This window comes from Anas platyrhynchos, chromosome 1, assembly GCF_047663525.1.
Source record: "Anas platyrhynchos isolate ZD024472 breed Pekin duck chromosome 1, IASCAAS_PekinDuck_T2T, whole genome shotgun sequence".
In the NCBI taxonomy this organism is placed as follows: domain Eukaryota; kingdom Metazoa; phylum Chordata; class Aves; order Anseriformes; family Anatidae; genus Anas; species Anas platyrhynchos.
In genome coordinates, this window is record NC_092587.1 from 13,013,450 (window position 1) to 13,029,241 (window position 15,792).

General features: G+C 36.6%; 1 protein-coding gene across 3 annotated transcripts in view; it reads right to left on the reverse strand.

Moving 5' to 3' along the window:
- Nucleotides 1–15,792, reverse strand: part of CCDC146 (coiled-coil domain containing 146) — a 75,317-nt gene that overhangs the window by 17,384 nt on the left and 42,141 nt on the right. For all 3 annotated transcript variants that reach the window (XM_072030220.1, XM_072030149.1, XM_072030269.1), the window contains exons 4-9: nt 13,808–14,017; nt 6,889–6,946; nt 6,254–6,430; nt 5,596–5,669; nt 3,862–4,089; nt 2,708–2,894 (exon numbers count right to left, since the gene is read on the reverse strand). In XM_072030220.1, coding sequence (XP_071886321.1) covers nt 2,708–2,894; nt 3,862–4,089; nt 5,596–5,669; nt 6,254–6,430; nt 6,889–6,946; nt 13,808–14,017 — 934 coding nt within the window. The remainder of the gene's footprint in view (nt 1–2,707; nt 2,895–3,861; nt 4,090–5,595; nt 5,670–6,253; nt 6,431–6,888; nt 6,947–13,807; nt 14,018–15,792) is intronic.

Here is a 15,792-nt window from a genome sequence, read left to right on the forward strand (position 1 = left end):
TCATGCCTGTGTCATTTTTAATATGTGTATATTTTTCCTCCTTAGCCTTTAGAAAGTCCAAACAAGTAACATGGTTATGTGCTACATATTTTTTTTGTACAATATGGGAGAATCTGTTTATTATAAAATTGAAATGAAATGTGTAAGGGAAGAAATTATTTTCTGATTAAAATACATCTCAACAATCCCACTACAACTGTTTGCATTCGTTACCACTTCTGCTGTGAGAAAGGCTGGGGTGGCCGTAAACAGACATTTCCACATTTCCATGATTGGATTCAAGAGATGCCATCGGGTTCGAGTCTAAATGTAGAAAGCTCATACAAACATCTTTAATCCATTAAGGACTCTCGTCCTTAGACATCAGACAGGACTAAACTTAGGCAATTTTGGCTGTCCTTGCATTGTGTTGCTAGATGAAAGCACGTCCATGGAGGGAGAGGAACAGCAGCCCTGCTCTGGGGCTGGTGGCAGCCAGGGCCGCCAGTTCTCTTTCACACAGAATGTCGACGTTTAGCAATAGCTGACCTTTCACAACTTAACAAGAAGAAAAACACATTTGAAGGAAGTGTTCGTGTAATTTCCTTATTCTACACAAAGTCATTCTGCACTTGTGCAGACAATTGAAGAGAAATTGGGGGCAACACACTGATGTACTGCTGTTTCTGCAGCATTTATATTAGCAATTAATTCCAGTGAAAATTTCACTTGAAATCACACTGAATAAATGCAATTTATGCAACCTGGCTTATATCAGTCAAACAGGCACTTGAACCACTTGAATAATAAAATATTTTAAATTCTGTGCTCCCAAGTCTTCTAAATGAAAATTATCTCAAGACAGCAGATGCAAAGTAGAATTAAGCTGGCTGCTCCAGACTTTCTTACTCCAATATTGCATTTGAACTACCATGCTGCAGGGCAGAGATGTTTTCACATTTGCTCTTCTAAAAGAGCAAAGAGAATTAGAGAACAGGGTTGGTGGGCTAAAAAGACTATATTTTCCTGGCCTGGTCATGCTCTGGTACTATCCTGTAACTTCTGGAGTAAGACATTGCTTGTAACTACACTTTTATCTCTTAGCAGCATTCCCTTTCCCTCGCTCCTCCTAATGCTGCAACTGGCAAGACCCATACAAGCCTGCAGAATAACCTGGCGTAGCTCTGAGGGAATCCTTTCAATGCAACTTAAAATTTATGATCCCATTACAGGTCTCCAGCCCTTTCACACAGTGTAAAGCGGTTGGGTTGGGATCTCGCCCAAGACAGTGAACTTTAACCACAGCTGTCAGTGAGTTATGGCATTTGGTTTTAACATTACATGTCTCTGAACAATTGTGATTCTTCCTCCAGGAATATTTCTTCAATAGGAACACAGGGAAAAAAAATAATAAAAAATCTCAGATTCTCTAAGCTGATACTGAACAAAATCTCCATATGAGCTTTAATATCAAAGTCTGGAATATAAGCATGCCCAGCATGCCCTTTAATCAACAGTTCAGGAAACTCAGTTTAAAATTTTTTTGTCTGATTATATAGAGCTTCTCCCCTCCCCAGGTAGGCTGGAATTACCAGGTGATTAATACACGTGTGAATTCAGGAGGAAATTTCATCTTTGTCTGAATATCCCCTATTCAGACAGTAAAAACAATTTTACAGTGATGTAAATAAGACTTTTTTTTTCCTGCCTGAATTGCTTAGAATGATAAAAAAAAATGCAGTGACACAATATCAAATTAGGAAACATTAACCCCTTATGCTTCTAAATCAGATAATTGATAAATAATTCTCCTGGGGAAAAAATATATTTACTTGACTATGTAAGATGAATTTTATAAGATTGACTTTCAATATAGGAAGGGATATAGAAAAAAAAGCTTAAGAAAGAAGGACTAGAAGAATCAGTGATGAGAGAAAAAGAATATGAAAAAGTTGTAAACATTTTTTTTTTTTTTAAGAAAGAAAGGGAAGAACAGAAGGAAGGAATTGTTTCAAATGGATAAACAGAATGAAACTGCTCTTTAAAAGCAGAATAAATAAAACAGGAAAGAGTAAATCAATATGAAAAGAGTAATGTGTGAAATAGTAATGTAGGAGAGAACTGAGAAAAGTGAAATTTGAGTGGAAATTAAATAGGAAATTATATCATTTAATACCAAATTTACATAGGGCTTGTTTCCTGCCCCCAAGAATAATGTTAAATGCATTATAAATTATTTAGAACACTGTGCAAGCAATCTTCAAATTTGAAAAAGATGAAGCTTTTTGTCACCTGATGTAAGACCCAGGATTCATGCAATACTTAGCTTTATTTGCCAGATACAAAATTCTCTGGTGCCAATAGGCAAGCTACTGTACTATGTCACGTATAAAATGACCATAATCACTCAGTATTTTAAAGGAAGACATGGTGCCACAGTGCCAATAATCTCCCAGGTCTCTTTGATTAGGATGCTCCCAGCCTAAATTCCATTCTTCACGAATAGCTCAATATAGCTTGATGCAGTAGTTTTGTTACAGCTGTAAAACCTTGAGCCTCCTTAGTTGTAGCAACACTTGTGGTACATTTCTGTGCATAGAACACAGAAAAGACACACACTTGGAACAATTTTCTCTTCTTCTGTCTGTTAGGACCAGTCAAAAGATTTCATAGATGGATTTCCTGTAAGAAAATTTGGAATTCTTATGATAAATATGTTCATACAGACCTCTGTTTTGAGTCTCCTGTGCTGTGATTTATCTTGTTCCAAAGACTCATTAATCACATTCAGCTGTAACTCCATCTTCTTTAATTTTCTCAGTTCTCTATCTTTCAGTGTTTGCTTGTGAATGAGAGTATCATGTTTTTGTTTTTTCTCCAAAATACATTTTTTTAAATTATATTCCAGAAGTTCTCTATATTGGATACACAGAGAATTTTAGAAACAGGTAACTTGAGCAAGACATATGAATCAGGCATGATCATTTTAATGGGGTTTGAGTACTGCATTAATTATCTATGAGTAGCAAGATCAAGTTATAAACTGCTGTCACTGGTTGCTTTAAAATAAGCAGGTAACTTTTTGATAGCTTTAATCAATGATAACATTCTTAATTACATCAATGAGGTTTCACAGCCTGTTCAATCTACATCTGCTAAAAAAATCTATAGAAAATAAATTATAACTGGAAGAAAACACTTTTTTTTTTTTTTAGTATGAGGCCATTAGTATGGCTTCACTTGGACATTTCAACTTACTGTGCCACTATCAAACACAAGATTTCAAAGGCAAAAACATTGCTGTTGAGGGTATGACATCTTCCTTTGCAAAGAAGGAATAATGTGAAGCTTGAAATCAATCTAAAAGTTTATTTTACTGTACTAAGTATATCTAAGCTCATAATTTCAAGCGAATATGAAAGATACGTGGCCAGTTCCCACTGAAATTCAGGCGTGTGTGGGTCAGAAATTTGCAATGCTCATCTGAAAATGAGAATACTGATTATTTGTTTAATTAATTTGCTTAGTTTACTTTCTGTGGGCTACACAGAAAAAAAAAAAAAAAAAAAAGAAAAAAAGAAAGAAAAAAGCATCTTCACTGGAGAGAGAAACTCTCTCTTTGCCCTTTCAGAGCAAAACCTAGAGTCTCACTCTCCCAGGATTTTATCAAATACTTATGCCTTTTAACTTTTTCTTCAAGCCATATCCTAGATTCCAGCAGTTTATATAAACATTTCTGAAGTGAAAACCAAGCCTGATAATTTCTAGTCTGTGCTGATTGCAACATAAAACTTGAAAGCCTAAGCAATGCAACAGAGAAAAGATCTTTCAGAACACAGAAGTGCTCACTCACACTCCACTGCTTAGGTCTACTGCTCTAACCTGTCTGCTAGGATTGCTGATTCCTTCTCTCTGCCAATTTCTAACAATCTTGTCAGAGCAACACATTCTTGTTTTTTGCTTTCTAGCAAAGCTTGTTTTCCGTCCAATTCCTTCATTACATCTTCTCTTTCTTGCAAAATCTCTTCCATCCTTTTTTCAGTGGCTTTTAGAGTATTGTTTAACTCCTGTATTTGGTTATGAAGGGTTTGTTTCTTCTTCTCTGCATCACTGTGGATATATTTTAACAAAACAGTAGAAGTTCACATTTCTACATGTGTAGTTAAATGTGAAAATGAAAGTTGTAAGTTTTCATGAACACACAAAAGTGTTTCAGTGCCACAGCTATCTACTTGATATGTTCAAAACCAGATTACATACACTGAAAATTGGCATTGAAAGTGCCAATACAGTTCAACAATAAAAGTGCCATGAGACTGACAGGTGGCTTAGCACATTGACAGTATTATAAAGAGTTAACAGACTTCTGTCAGCATGACTAGGTGCAGGGTTGTGACACTCCTAAACACGATTCCCAAGGCTGGAAGCTCTGGCGAGTTCATTCTGTGATATCACTTAAGGAGAAAGACTCATTTAAATACCCCATTAATAATCTACATGATGCACCCACTCTTCAAAACTGTTTTCCTCCAGCTCTGTAGGGAAAACTTCTTAGATTTATTACAGCACAGTTACATTAAGCAGAGTACTGAGGAGAAAGTTAAAGAAAACCATTACATAAATTTGAGAACTGAGAAACTTAACATTGTCAAGTAATTACTGTATTACAAACTGGGACTGCAAGCAGGAGACACAAAACCTTCTGTGTAACTAAAAGGGCACAAAAAGCACTGTTCAGCTGGATGGCAATTTGACTGCCAGCATCTGGGAGTGACCTGGCTGACATTGCACAGCAACAATTAGATTTTACAGATGCAGAAAGCAGCACGTCATGCTCCGATGGAGGACAAAACAGCTACATGAAAATAGAGAAATGAAAGGCTAGAGACTGGCTTATATTTCTGAGCTGAAATATTTGACACCAGAATTCATGATGGGAGCTCACAGTAAAACACACCTGAAAAAAAAACTGCTGCATAAGCACTGAGGGAAAAGGGTTATTTTGCTCAGACCAGGCTGTCAGCTGTGAAAACTGCTGCAGTTTCACTGATGCCAACAGAGATAAATTAACATGCTGTCACTGAGGCCTAGAATATCTAAAAAAGGTTAATTGCTAGATTACACAGTATACATAGTATAGCATTATTATCTGTTAAAACCTAGTAAGTAGATCTGATACATATTATTGCAGTGCAGTAGAGTGGGTAAGCAATTTTCAACTAAGCTTTGTTCTAAATTGTTCCTCATTGTACTTAAATTCTGTAGAACCACAGAACGCTTGGGTTGGAAGGGACCTTAAAGGTCTTCTAGCCCAAATCCACCACCATGGGCCTGGACACCTTCCACTAGAAGAAGGTATTTAATCATAAATTGCTTCACTGCATCACTGCATATGCTATATATATATGTATATAGTAGATATATATATATAGTGTATATATATATATGTATATATATGTATATATTTTTTTTGTACAGTGCATGGATTTTAACTGGATTATAAATGATTTTGAAAATGTTGATCTTAATTTTAACCAACTGTATGCTAAAGTCTCAATAACAAATGGATGAAAATAAGTAATGCATATATATTTAATTTTTTTATGGAAAACATACATTTTTTTCCATTTTATCTTCTCAGTTTCTTTTCCAAGTTGTGCTGGAACACCAAGGATCTTAACTAGCTCATCCTGGCAACAAAACAGAAAGGTTAGGTTAATAGTCTCAAAATCTGGTGTGATTTCACAGAATTAATATTCCCATTGAACTGCTGTGAAACTAGGCAAGAAATGTATTTACAAATTACTTGAGCTTGACCCAGGGAATAGTAGCTGCTACTGTGGAAATTAAACATTATGGTATTTACCATGTCATTATGTGTGCAAAACAAAAAATACATTTGAATATTCTTAATATGCTGGCATATGTTATTAATACCATGGAAAGGAAAGTTGCAAAGACCTGGGTGCATATTTTTAAGTCTCTTGGATCTGAGCATGTATTAGAGCAGCATTCAATAACACAGCATAGCAAATACGGCATTCTGAAAACAATTTGTTATTATCAAAACCAGGATTTTCATTATTTCCTGAAGGAATAATAGTGAAAATAGCACAGCAGCATGTTTCATGATTATTGAAAAATGATGAAATAAGTACATTTAGTGATTTGCAATGACAACATCCAGGAGATTCACTACTCCCTTGCACAAATGCATGTACCTGTATACACATATGCACACACACACACAGAGATATAATTAATTTTGTGTTACTTTTAAATTATCCTGGTTCTCTAGGAGCTTTTCCACTTCTTTCTTGTCTATTAACATCAGGTTTTGCTTGGATAAAATGTCTTCCTTCATTGCATTAACTTCTGCTTTTCTTTGAATTACTTCTTTGCTGAGCTCGTCACAATTTTCTTTCAACTTTTTAATTCTCTTATCTGCTTCCTTTAAAAATTAAGTAGAAGATCAGGTTATTATTTTCCCTTTTACAGTTGCAGGTTTGTGCTATTAGAAAATTCATTGGCATTGAATTATGATAACTTTTTTTTACAACAAGGTATGAAATATGATTAATAATGAGCAGAATTTTATTTCCAACAAACACAAATGAATTTATCAGGATTTCTGTCTGCAAATGAATTTTCCATACTCACCTCCTAGAACCTGCAGCTATCCATTTACTGAATACAGTAGAAAATATTGTTGAGTAAACTTAAGAATATCTTTTATGAATCAGGTATGCACTGCTTGCCCTAGAGTTACCAAACCGGAATGATATACCGTTAATTTTTCTATGTAATTGAAAGAACTCCAGAGCTACACACTGTAAAAATATTTTCATTGATGTTTTAATACACTAGTTGACAACACAAAACATATCTTTTCCCATGTTTCATACTTACACTTTGTTTTGGAATTCTTTCATATTCTTTTTCCAGAAGTGTTTTCTCTTCTTGCAAACTACAAGAAAATCAAAGCAGAGCTAAATATATTAGTAATATATCAAACAATAGAAAAAGTATTGAAGCCAATCTTGCATTAGATTAAAATATATGGTGATCACCCTCAGGAACAATTTAAAGGTGTCCAAACTTAGAGAAAGATTGCTGAACAGTAGCTGGAACTATGAAAGATAGACCACACATGCTTTTTTTTTTTTTTCTTTTTTTCTTTTTCTACATTTTTGAACCTGATGTTTCTTAGTTTTACCACCTTCTACAGGGGTTCCTCCTTCACCCTTGTGCTTATGCTAACAAAATATAAGGGGTCAGAAGGCACACTACGCCCACAGGTCCTCCCAGCCGCAGAACACAGCATTTTAATTTGGAGCTGAGGCAAAAGGAAAGAGTAGGTGGGTTATAAATATCCACAGAGACATCACACATCAAAGGAAGTGCAGTTGCTGGTAAGAAACTTTCTTTCTTTGACTGTTCACATACACTTTCATGCTGTAAACAACTGTAAGTAAAGATCATTGAATCTAAATGGGCTCTCGTGACAAAAAACAATGTCCTGAAAATTGACAGGGGTTGTAGACTAAGGCAACTGGATGTAATAGAAAGCTAAATAGAATAGCCAAGGTGATCTTAACCTATGTAGTCAATGCTACAGTCCAAAAACTCACAAAGAGCAAGCACTGAATCAGATGGACAACACAGAGGAAATAAAGGCACAGAGTAGATTTTTGTAGTTTGTTTTACAGCATGTATGTATATGTGTTTGGTCAGACTGCAGGCATGCCTCTATCAAGACTGCTAAGCCTAAAAACAATTTTGAATGTCAGTGTTTGAACACGCACAGAGTGAATGAGTGTAAAAAAAGACTTTCAAAGAAAAAAAAAAAAGATTTAGATCGGTCTTCTTCCCCCCTACCCCAAATATTATTAAAAGAATTGTAAAACAAAGTTTTATTGCAAAGACTACTGTAACTTCAGAAATTGCACAGAAGAGTGCAGACAGACACAGGAGTGTTTTGCAGGTATACAGTGCAAGTCCAAGTGAGTAGAAGGAAACATCAGGTGGTTTCTTTGCTGCAGTGGGGCTCAGGAGCTACTCCTTTAGTGTAGCTTTGTTTATAGACAACATTGGATCAAACTGAGATGAAGTTGAGCCACTTTGAATCAGTGATAGCAGCTTTGGTTCTGTGCACTATACAGCTGAGTCCTGTGTTGGAATGCTATGCTGGTCAAACACAATATTTTCACTTACCAACAGGTTGTCTAAGCATATTAATAAGTTAATAAGGACAATTTGTATCCAAAACACATTTCAGCAGGATTCCTAGCAGGACTCCTTGGGACTGGCATAATCACATTAATGAATGTCCACTCTGCACAAACACCCATAGCTTTCTGACTGCCACAAAAACTGATTAAATAAGTCATGCTCAAACTGATTAAAGAGCTCATCATCGGCCTGTGTTGTGCCCTCTTTAGTATCACGCCAGATGATCAAAAGAGCAATCCTAAAAATTAGGAGGAGAACATAGCTGACACTGTTTTTCTTTTGTCACATTCCTCACTCATGAGGACAGATTCCTGTGGAGCCATTCCAACTTCACCACAAAGACTCTGCCATCCATCAAAAGTAAAATGATTTGAACACCTCATTTTCTGTGACGTGAACAAAGGCAACAGGGAACTGCAAGCACCAAGCGAAGTTGCCTTAAGAGTGAGCAGACCAACAGAAAACATTGATAAACAGGGATAAAAAGAAAATGGAGCCAAAAGAAAGGAAAGGGTAAAAGAAGAGAGGAGAAGGGAGGAGAGGAGAGGAGAGGAGAGGAGAGGAGAGGAGAGGAGAGGAGAGGAGAGGAGAGGAGAGGAGAGGAGAGGAGAGGAGAGGAGAGGAGAGGAGAGGAGAGGAGAGGAGAGGAGAGGAGAGGAGAGGAGAGGAGAGGAGAGGAGAGGAGAGGAGAGGAGAGGAGAGGAGAGGAGAGGAGAGGAGAGGAGAGGAGAGGAGAGGAGAGGAGAGGAGAGGAGAGGAGAGGAGAGGAGAGGAGAGGAGAGATCTTTTTAGGTAATAATTTTAAAAATGTGAACATTTAAATCATTTACTATATTAATTTTTCATACTTTGCATTCACTTTCATGGATTGCTTTTTACATTTTATTTTGTTTAAACTCGTGGTTTCTCCCCGACATTTTTTTTTCCTGTTTTGCAAAATAGTTTAGTTTCAAAAAATTGCTTTCATTAGATGCCATTTACCTTCTTACCTTTTAAAAGATGCAATTAAGGCATAAAATGAATGTTTCAAAATGTTACTAATGGAGTTTATCTTACTTTTCTTAGGGCATGGTCTCATGAAGTGTTATGAATCAGTTTAATAGGTTACCACTAATAAATATGGAGCATCTCAACTCTCGCTCCCTGGTTCTTTTCTCAGCTTTTGGCCACAAAACCCTCATGCCAGCTCCAGAGTTCCTAGGGGACTACTCTGTGAGCCAAAGTAACTCATCAGAACAGCAGAGAAATCAACAAATAATAAACTTTTTTTTTTTTTCCTACTTTCAGGGAGTATAAAAGTCTCTCAGAGTTCAAGTAGCTTACTGGCGAGTACCAGACAGGGCAGTGGAGCAGGAGAGGAGCATACACCTGGGGGCAGAAGAGGAGTATTTGCTAATGTTTTTCACTTTGCTTTACTTATTTTCATGAAGTTTAATAGCAGTACTGTACATGAAAAGCTATCATGGATGCAGATGTAATGAGCTAAGAAAAAAGCATGAGGCATATTGGGTCATTAATGAAAATACATTCCAGACGTCTCTCTGACAGATGTTTGCTCACAGATGCAAACTGCCACAGAAATAAAGTTGTCACAGAAATTAAGAAATATGGTGGTAGTTGTCAACAGAGGTCCATTTCAGTTCCTCAGCTAGCAAAGAACCAGAACCTTCCTACCATTATGGATCCCATCACACAGGAAAATGAACTCCCTCAGCTACCCTTCCACAGGTGGGAGTGCTGAGGAACCCACAGAAGTTGCTCAGCACCTCGCAGCTAAAATCTAGTGACCACAAGGACAAGATATCACAGCTGACAAGCTGCCAGCATGGCATTCCTGTAAGGCTCTTAACTCTGCTTAGTTTGTATGTGCTGGGAATGCAGACACAAGACTAGTTGATAGCAAGTTCAATTGTAACCTGATTTACTTATTACTTCTAGTTCTTTACTAAATAAACTATGGATACAAATTTAGTTTTTCATTTTGTAATTACTGAATGACTAATCCAGAAATAATTGCAAACATTGAAACAATTTTCCATATTTGTAATGCTTGTACAAGGACTAAGTCAGTTTTGCAATGTTGACTTGCCTGCAATAGCACACAGGACTTCATGAATAGCTATTTTGCTACCTGGATAAATGACTGTGAGGGCTGTAGGTTAGACTGGGGGGTTGAAAGAAAATTGTTCTCAAGAATGAGGCACCCTTAGCCTCATCTATAATCCCATTACAGATAATTTTATTTCAAGTTAATAGCTTACTTTTTAAAATATACTTTATTTGTTTACTTTAACTCCCACAGGCACTACAATGAAAAATTTAGTGAAATTAAAAATTTCCTCAAACTAGAACACATCCTTGCTGACCACATTGATCCTTTTTTTGTTCTCTTGCTGATCTGATTTTTCAGAGTATATTTGTACTGAGTGAGGTACCTCAGTCCCAGTTATATGAAGAAGCTTCAAGGGTTTGAATGCAATTGAACCATAACTGAATTGGGATTGTTATTTTTTCTCTTTGCTACATTTGCCCAATATTATTTGAGAGGAAGAGTAATTCTGGAGTCAGCTCTGGGTCTGGGGTAGTGGTCCAAACTTTATAATGTCAGCAAAATCTTTTCCAGCTGTTATTTGCTTCCTGTGCTTGGCGCATAAGCCCCATACAACAGTGAAACAGAGCAGGAGTATAAGCTGGAAGAAGAGCCACATGTCTTTGTTGGAAGGATGTTGCACCCCTGCAGGCACCTTCAGAAAGGATCCCCAACAGCTAAAGCACTTCAGAGCTGCTTCTGAATAGCTCATGCACTTATTTTTATGCTATGAAATGTCACAATATTTCTGAAAATGTGCTGATGTGACAGTGCTGCAAACAATTTAAATAATTTTATTAAACGATAAAGAATTAGAACAAAAAAATAGCACCTTCAGCTGTTGAAAAGTGTACCTGATCTGGAAAAAAATGTTTACAGAGGAAAGCGAATAAGAAATGCAACATGGAAGAAAGAACATAGAAAAGTAAGGGGCAAACAAAATCACTTTGCCTATGTTATGGTATATCTTCATGATTCTTGAAGAGAAAAAGCCAAGTTTACTGTTGTCAGTTTTGAATCTGAATGGACAAAGGTTACTGAATGACATTAGCTATCAGAGAAAGTAAAGGGAGGCAGGACATAAAGACAGCAGGGAATAGAGAAATGCTTCCAAGAAAGAAGGGATTAGAGAAACAGGGAAATTGAAGGTCTGCAGAGGCTCTTTCTCAGCTGTATTTCTGAGCAGACAAGATCTTAGCCAAGACTAAAAAAAAGATAAAGGAATAGATAAGAGATGTGGATATTCCCTTCAAAAACTTTTCCCCTTCAAGTTTCCTGCCTGGTATACAGCAGAAGGTAAATAAGCAGTATGTTTGTTTTTGGGCTAAACAGCCATTAGTCATAATTCCCAAAGAGAAGTTTTCTTGCAAGTGCCAAGCACATCTGGGACTGTTGTCCAACACAGTTGGACAACGAGGGAAACTGTGCTCCAGAGAGATCAAGGGTCAAGAACATGGGATTCCATCCTTCCCAGAAATGAAGGGAACCTAGCAGCTAACTTACAGTATCTTTGATGAGGTTTGCCCTCAGTCTGTGACACTGCCCATGCACATATATATCTCAAGACATAATTTTACTATGTGGACAACCAGACGTATAGCTCTTCATTTCACATTGATGTTACTCTTAGATCACCTGCTATGGTGAACTCTAAAAAAAAACAACAGGGACCAGAACTCTATTCTGGACCCTGATTTTCACTATATTTTACAGGCACCAACCCATCGTTTCTTTACAAACATGTGTTAACATCCATTTTCTGTTTTTCTTCATAGCTTGTTTCTCATTTCCACACTTACATTCTTGTTACTTGCCAGAGCAGAGAGGGATGTTAGTGTTGGAGTAGGGTAGAATGAATAGGATTGGCAGCATACATATCTATGTGGCTCAGCGGGAGAAAGGAGACGCTCAAGGAAGAAGGATCAGCTGAGGATTCCTAAATACAGAGGAATGCATTTGGCTGATGAAGTCCTTGCCTCACAAACTGCCAGGGGCTGTGATTTTGGTTGCTCTTAGATACTGCGCCATATGGACTTCTGGTCAGACTGTACAGATGGTTTTGATCTCATGCAATACATAAAACCAAACAGAGGAAGTTTCTTATTAAAGTGAAACTTTCTTTTTTTTTTTTTTTTTTTTTTTTTTTTTTCCACACTATTGCTGACCCTAAATAGTATATTTTTAATCCACACTTTTAATCCACTATTTTAAATTCAGATATATGAATCAATGCAATGAATGTTCAAGGGTAGTAGAAGCAATACCTAACCTGTGTTTCTGTAGAAATCTCCCTTTCACTAGAGGTAGAAAATAGAGTATGAGTAAATATCCCCTAAACATACAAAACGCCATAATTGTTTGGATAAGTAATGCAAAATTATTGAAAATATTTGTAATGTAAAAAAGGAAATGGGTAAAAAGCATGATATTTTGAAAAAAATGTTTTTGGACTGCTTGTAAATTTCAATAAATTCTGTATTTAGTAATTATTTCAGGAAATCTCATGATGTTTAGCTATCTCATAAAAAACTGTAATTTTTTCCAGATGATTCCTCTATTGCTCCCAGTCCCAATTTGCTTCCTTCTCAAGTTTCTTTCTCTCTTAGAGCAAACATTTGGCTCTAACAAAAAAAAAAAAAAAAATCAAGAAAGAACTGCCAGAAAAATTTGCTCTATGCAGTTTGTACAGTGCCCTTCCTCTCCTTGAAGAAAAATAATTTTAACTGCTGAGTTGCTGAGATTATTTATTTGTGTTTAGCTACCAACTAAATTGTTTTGAAGATGGCCAAAAATATAAGAACCCCACAAAATGAAAATATGAGTTCATCTCTGTAGGTACATATTTTTAAAATAGCACTGTCTACCATTTTACCATAGAAGCTTCAAGCACAATACACTCATATACACAGATTATTAAAATGTAAATAATATCAAGCTTATTCTGGACTTTTGCCTATTTATAGAAATGTCAAGTATTCATACCTTTCAAAGAAAATTTCTCATTTTTCAGATATGAAATTATACAAATACTTCTCCTCCTGTAAATAATTGAATAGAAAAACCTGAATAAAGTGTGCTTCTGATGTTTAAAATAGTGTTGGGCCCATTTATGACATTGTTTCCATTAAATGCCAGTCGCCAGGTCTCTGAGTCTCTGAGACAATTCATATTGAAGGTGTCCTAGACTAGAATTGTTGCCGTAATTTTTGCCTACCTAAATTTTAATCATACAATGCAATAAATCTTAAACAGTATTTCAAAGGACACCAAGGCACCTTCTAAAATTAAAATTATCTACAAACCACACTATAAATCACACTTCAGAGTAATTTTATTTATCACTAAAATGTTGTGGTTACTACGGCAAATTCGTGGCAATTTGCTTTATAATAACTGTCAAGAAATGTATCCATGTAAGATGGCGAGGAGACTGAATAAGAGGTTATGTTATTATCTTTCTACATAAACTATACTTAAAATAAGTGGAGATTGACCATTATCACCTACCATTTCACTCTAAACTGAATTTCATACTCTCTTTCTTTAATAGCATTGTATTCATTTTGGCAACTAAGAAGTTGTTGTCTTATTCGGCAAACTTCACTGGAAGATTCTTCAGGGAACTGTTCTGCTTTTTCCAGTTCATGTTGCTGTTGTTCCAGGTTTTCACTAAGACGTTTGGCTTCCTGCAATAGCTGGATCTCAGATTTCTGTAAGCTACATTAAATAGAAAAATTTAGAACTGGTCAATAAGAAGCACAAGCTTAGTATTTGTATTTCCTTACCTATCTATAATGTTTAAATAAAGGTTTTGAAGATGAGACTGGATTGAGCCTTGAGTAATCTGGTTTGATCTCATAGTTGTCCCTCTCTTGAAGAGGAGGTTGGACTAGAGACCTCCTGAAGTCTGTTCAAACCTGAATTATTCTATGAACCCATGAGAACAGTGGAATATTATGTGATTTTTTTTTTTTTTCCTGCGTATGTAGTGTTGGTGTGGGATTAATCCCATCTAATTTTAACCAGATGCAAGGTTAGTTAGTCTATGTTACTTGTCTAGCACACCCTAGTATCAGTGAAGAGACAGCATTTCAGGTAAATACACCCAAGTCAGATCTGAATCAGTGTGGTGGCCAAAAAAAGTGAGGTATTCACCAGAACAGGGCCCATGTGGGCTATACAACACCTCTGGGCTATACAACATCTCCAAGCTCTAAGCAAACACCTGGACACTGACTCAGCGCTGAACTGCACCTTGCTATCACCGGAGTGTCACTGGTAGCTGAAGTAGCTCTTAAGGATACCCAAGCTGCAGTTACATTTGTGGTCTCTGTGGAAATGTATGATAATACTTGTAGAATTGATCAATTATCTGATCTCACTTGCTTCTCCAAAGTCTGGATTAATAGAAACAAATTGTAATAGCCTTTCAATGCTAAAAGACTGGTATTGATAATATGTTTAGGAGCCTTTGTGGTGACAGCTGAGTAATTGATCTTAAAGGCTGTTATTAAAATACATTGGTAATTATGGAAGAGTTTTAAGGGGAAATGCAACATGAAAATTCTTATACAATGCAAAACATATAAACCTAGTCTTCATGCTACAAAAATCATTGTATATAACTTCTCAATATTGTCACATATATAAGTTTTATATAATGGCCTGTTACAAATGATGTGGAAGAATAAAGAACTCTATCACTTACCCTTTATTGATTAAAAATATAAATAATTTATTATTATTTTTTTAATTTTTAGCATATTTTTTAAATCAAAGGAATTTATAATCTCCAATATTGAGAATCTCTAGCAATTTCTAACTCAAAGATGACATTTCACAGAATCAGAATCACAGAATTATCTAGGTTGGAAGAGACCTCAAAATCATCGAGTCCAACCTCTGACCTAACACTAACAAGTCCTCCACTAAACCTAATCGTTAAGTTCAACATTTAAACGTCTTTTAAAGACCTCCAGGGATGGTGACTCAACCACTTCCCTGGGCAGCCCATTCCAATGCCTAACAACCCTCTTGGTAAAGAAGCTCTTCTTAATATCCAACCTAAAACTCCCCTGGCACAACTTTAGCCCTTTCTCCCTCGTCCTGTCACCAGGCACGTGGGAGAATAGACCAACCCCCACCTCACTACAGCCTTTTTTAATGTACTTATAAAGAGTGATAAGGTTGCCCCTGAGCCTCCTCTTCTCCAGGCTGAACAAGCCCAGCTCCTTCAGCCGCTCCTCGTAGGACTTGTTCTCCAGGCCCCTCACCAGCTTTGTCGTCCTTCTCTGGACTCGCTCAAGCACCTCGATGTCCTTCATGTAGTGAGGGGCCCAAAACTGAACACAGTGCTCAAGGTGCGGCCTCAACAGAGCTGAGTACAGGGGGACAATCACTTCCCTAGACCTGCTGGCCACACTGGCACACACATTTGTGAGCATATTACAAGCTAAGCAAGAACAAATTATATATCACAACAAAGAACAGGG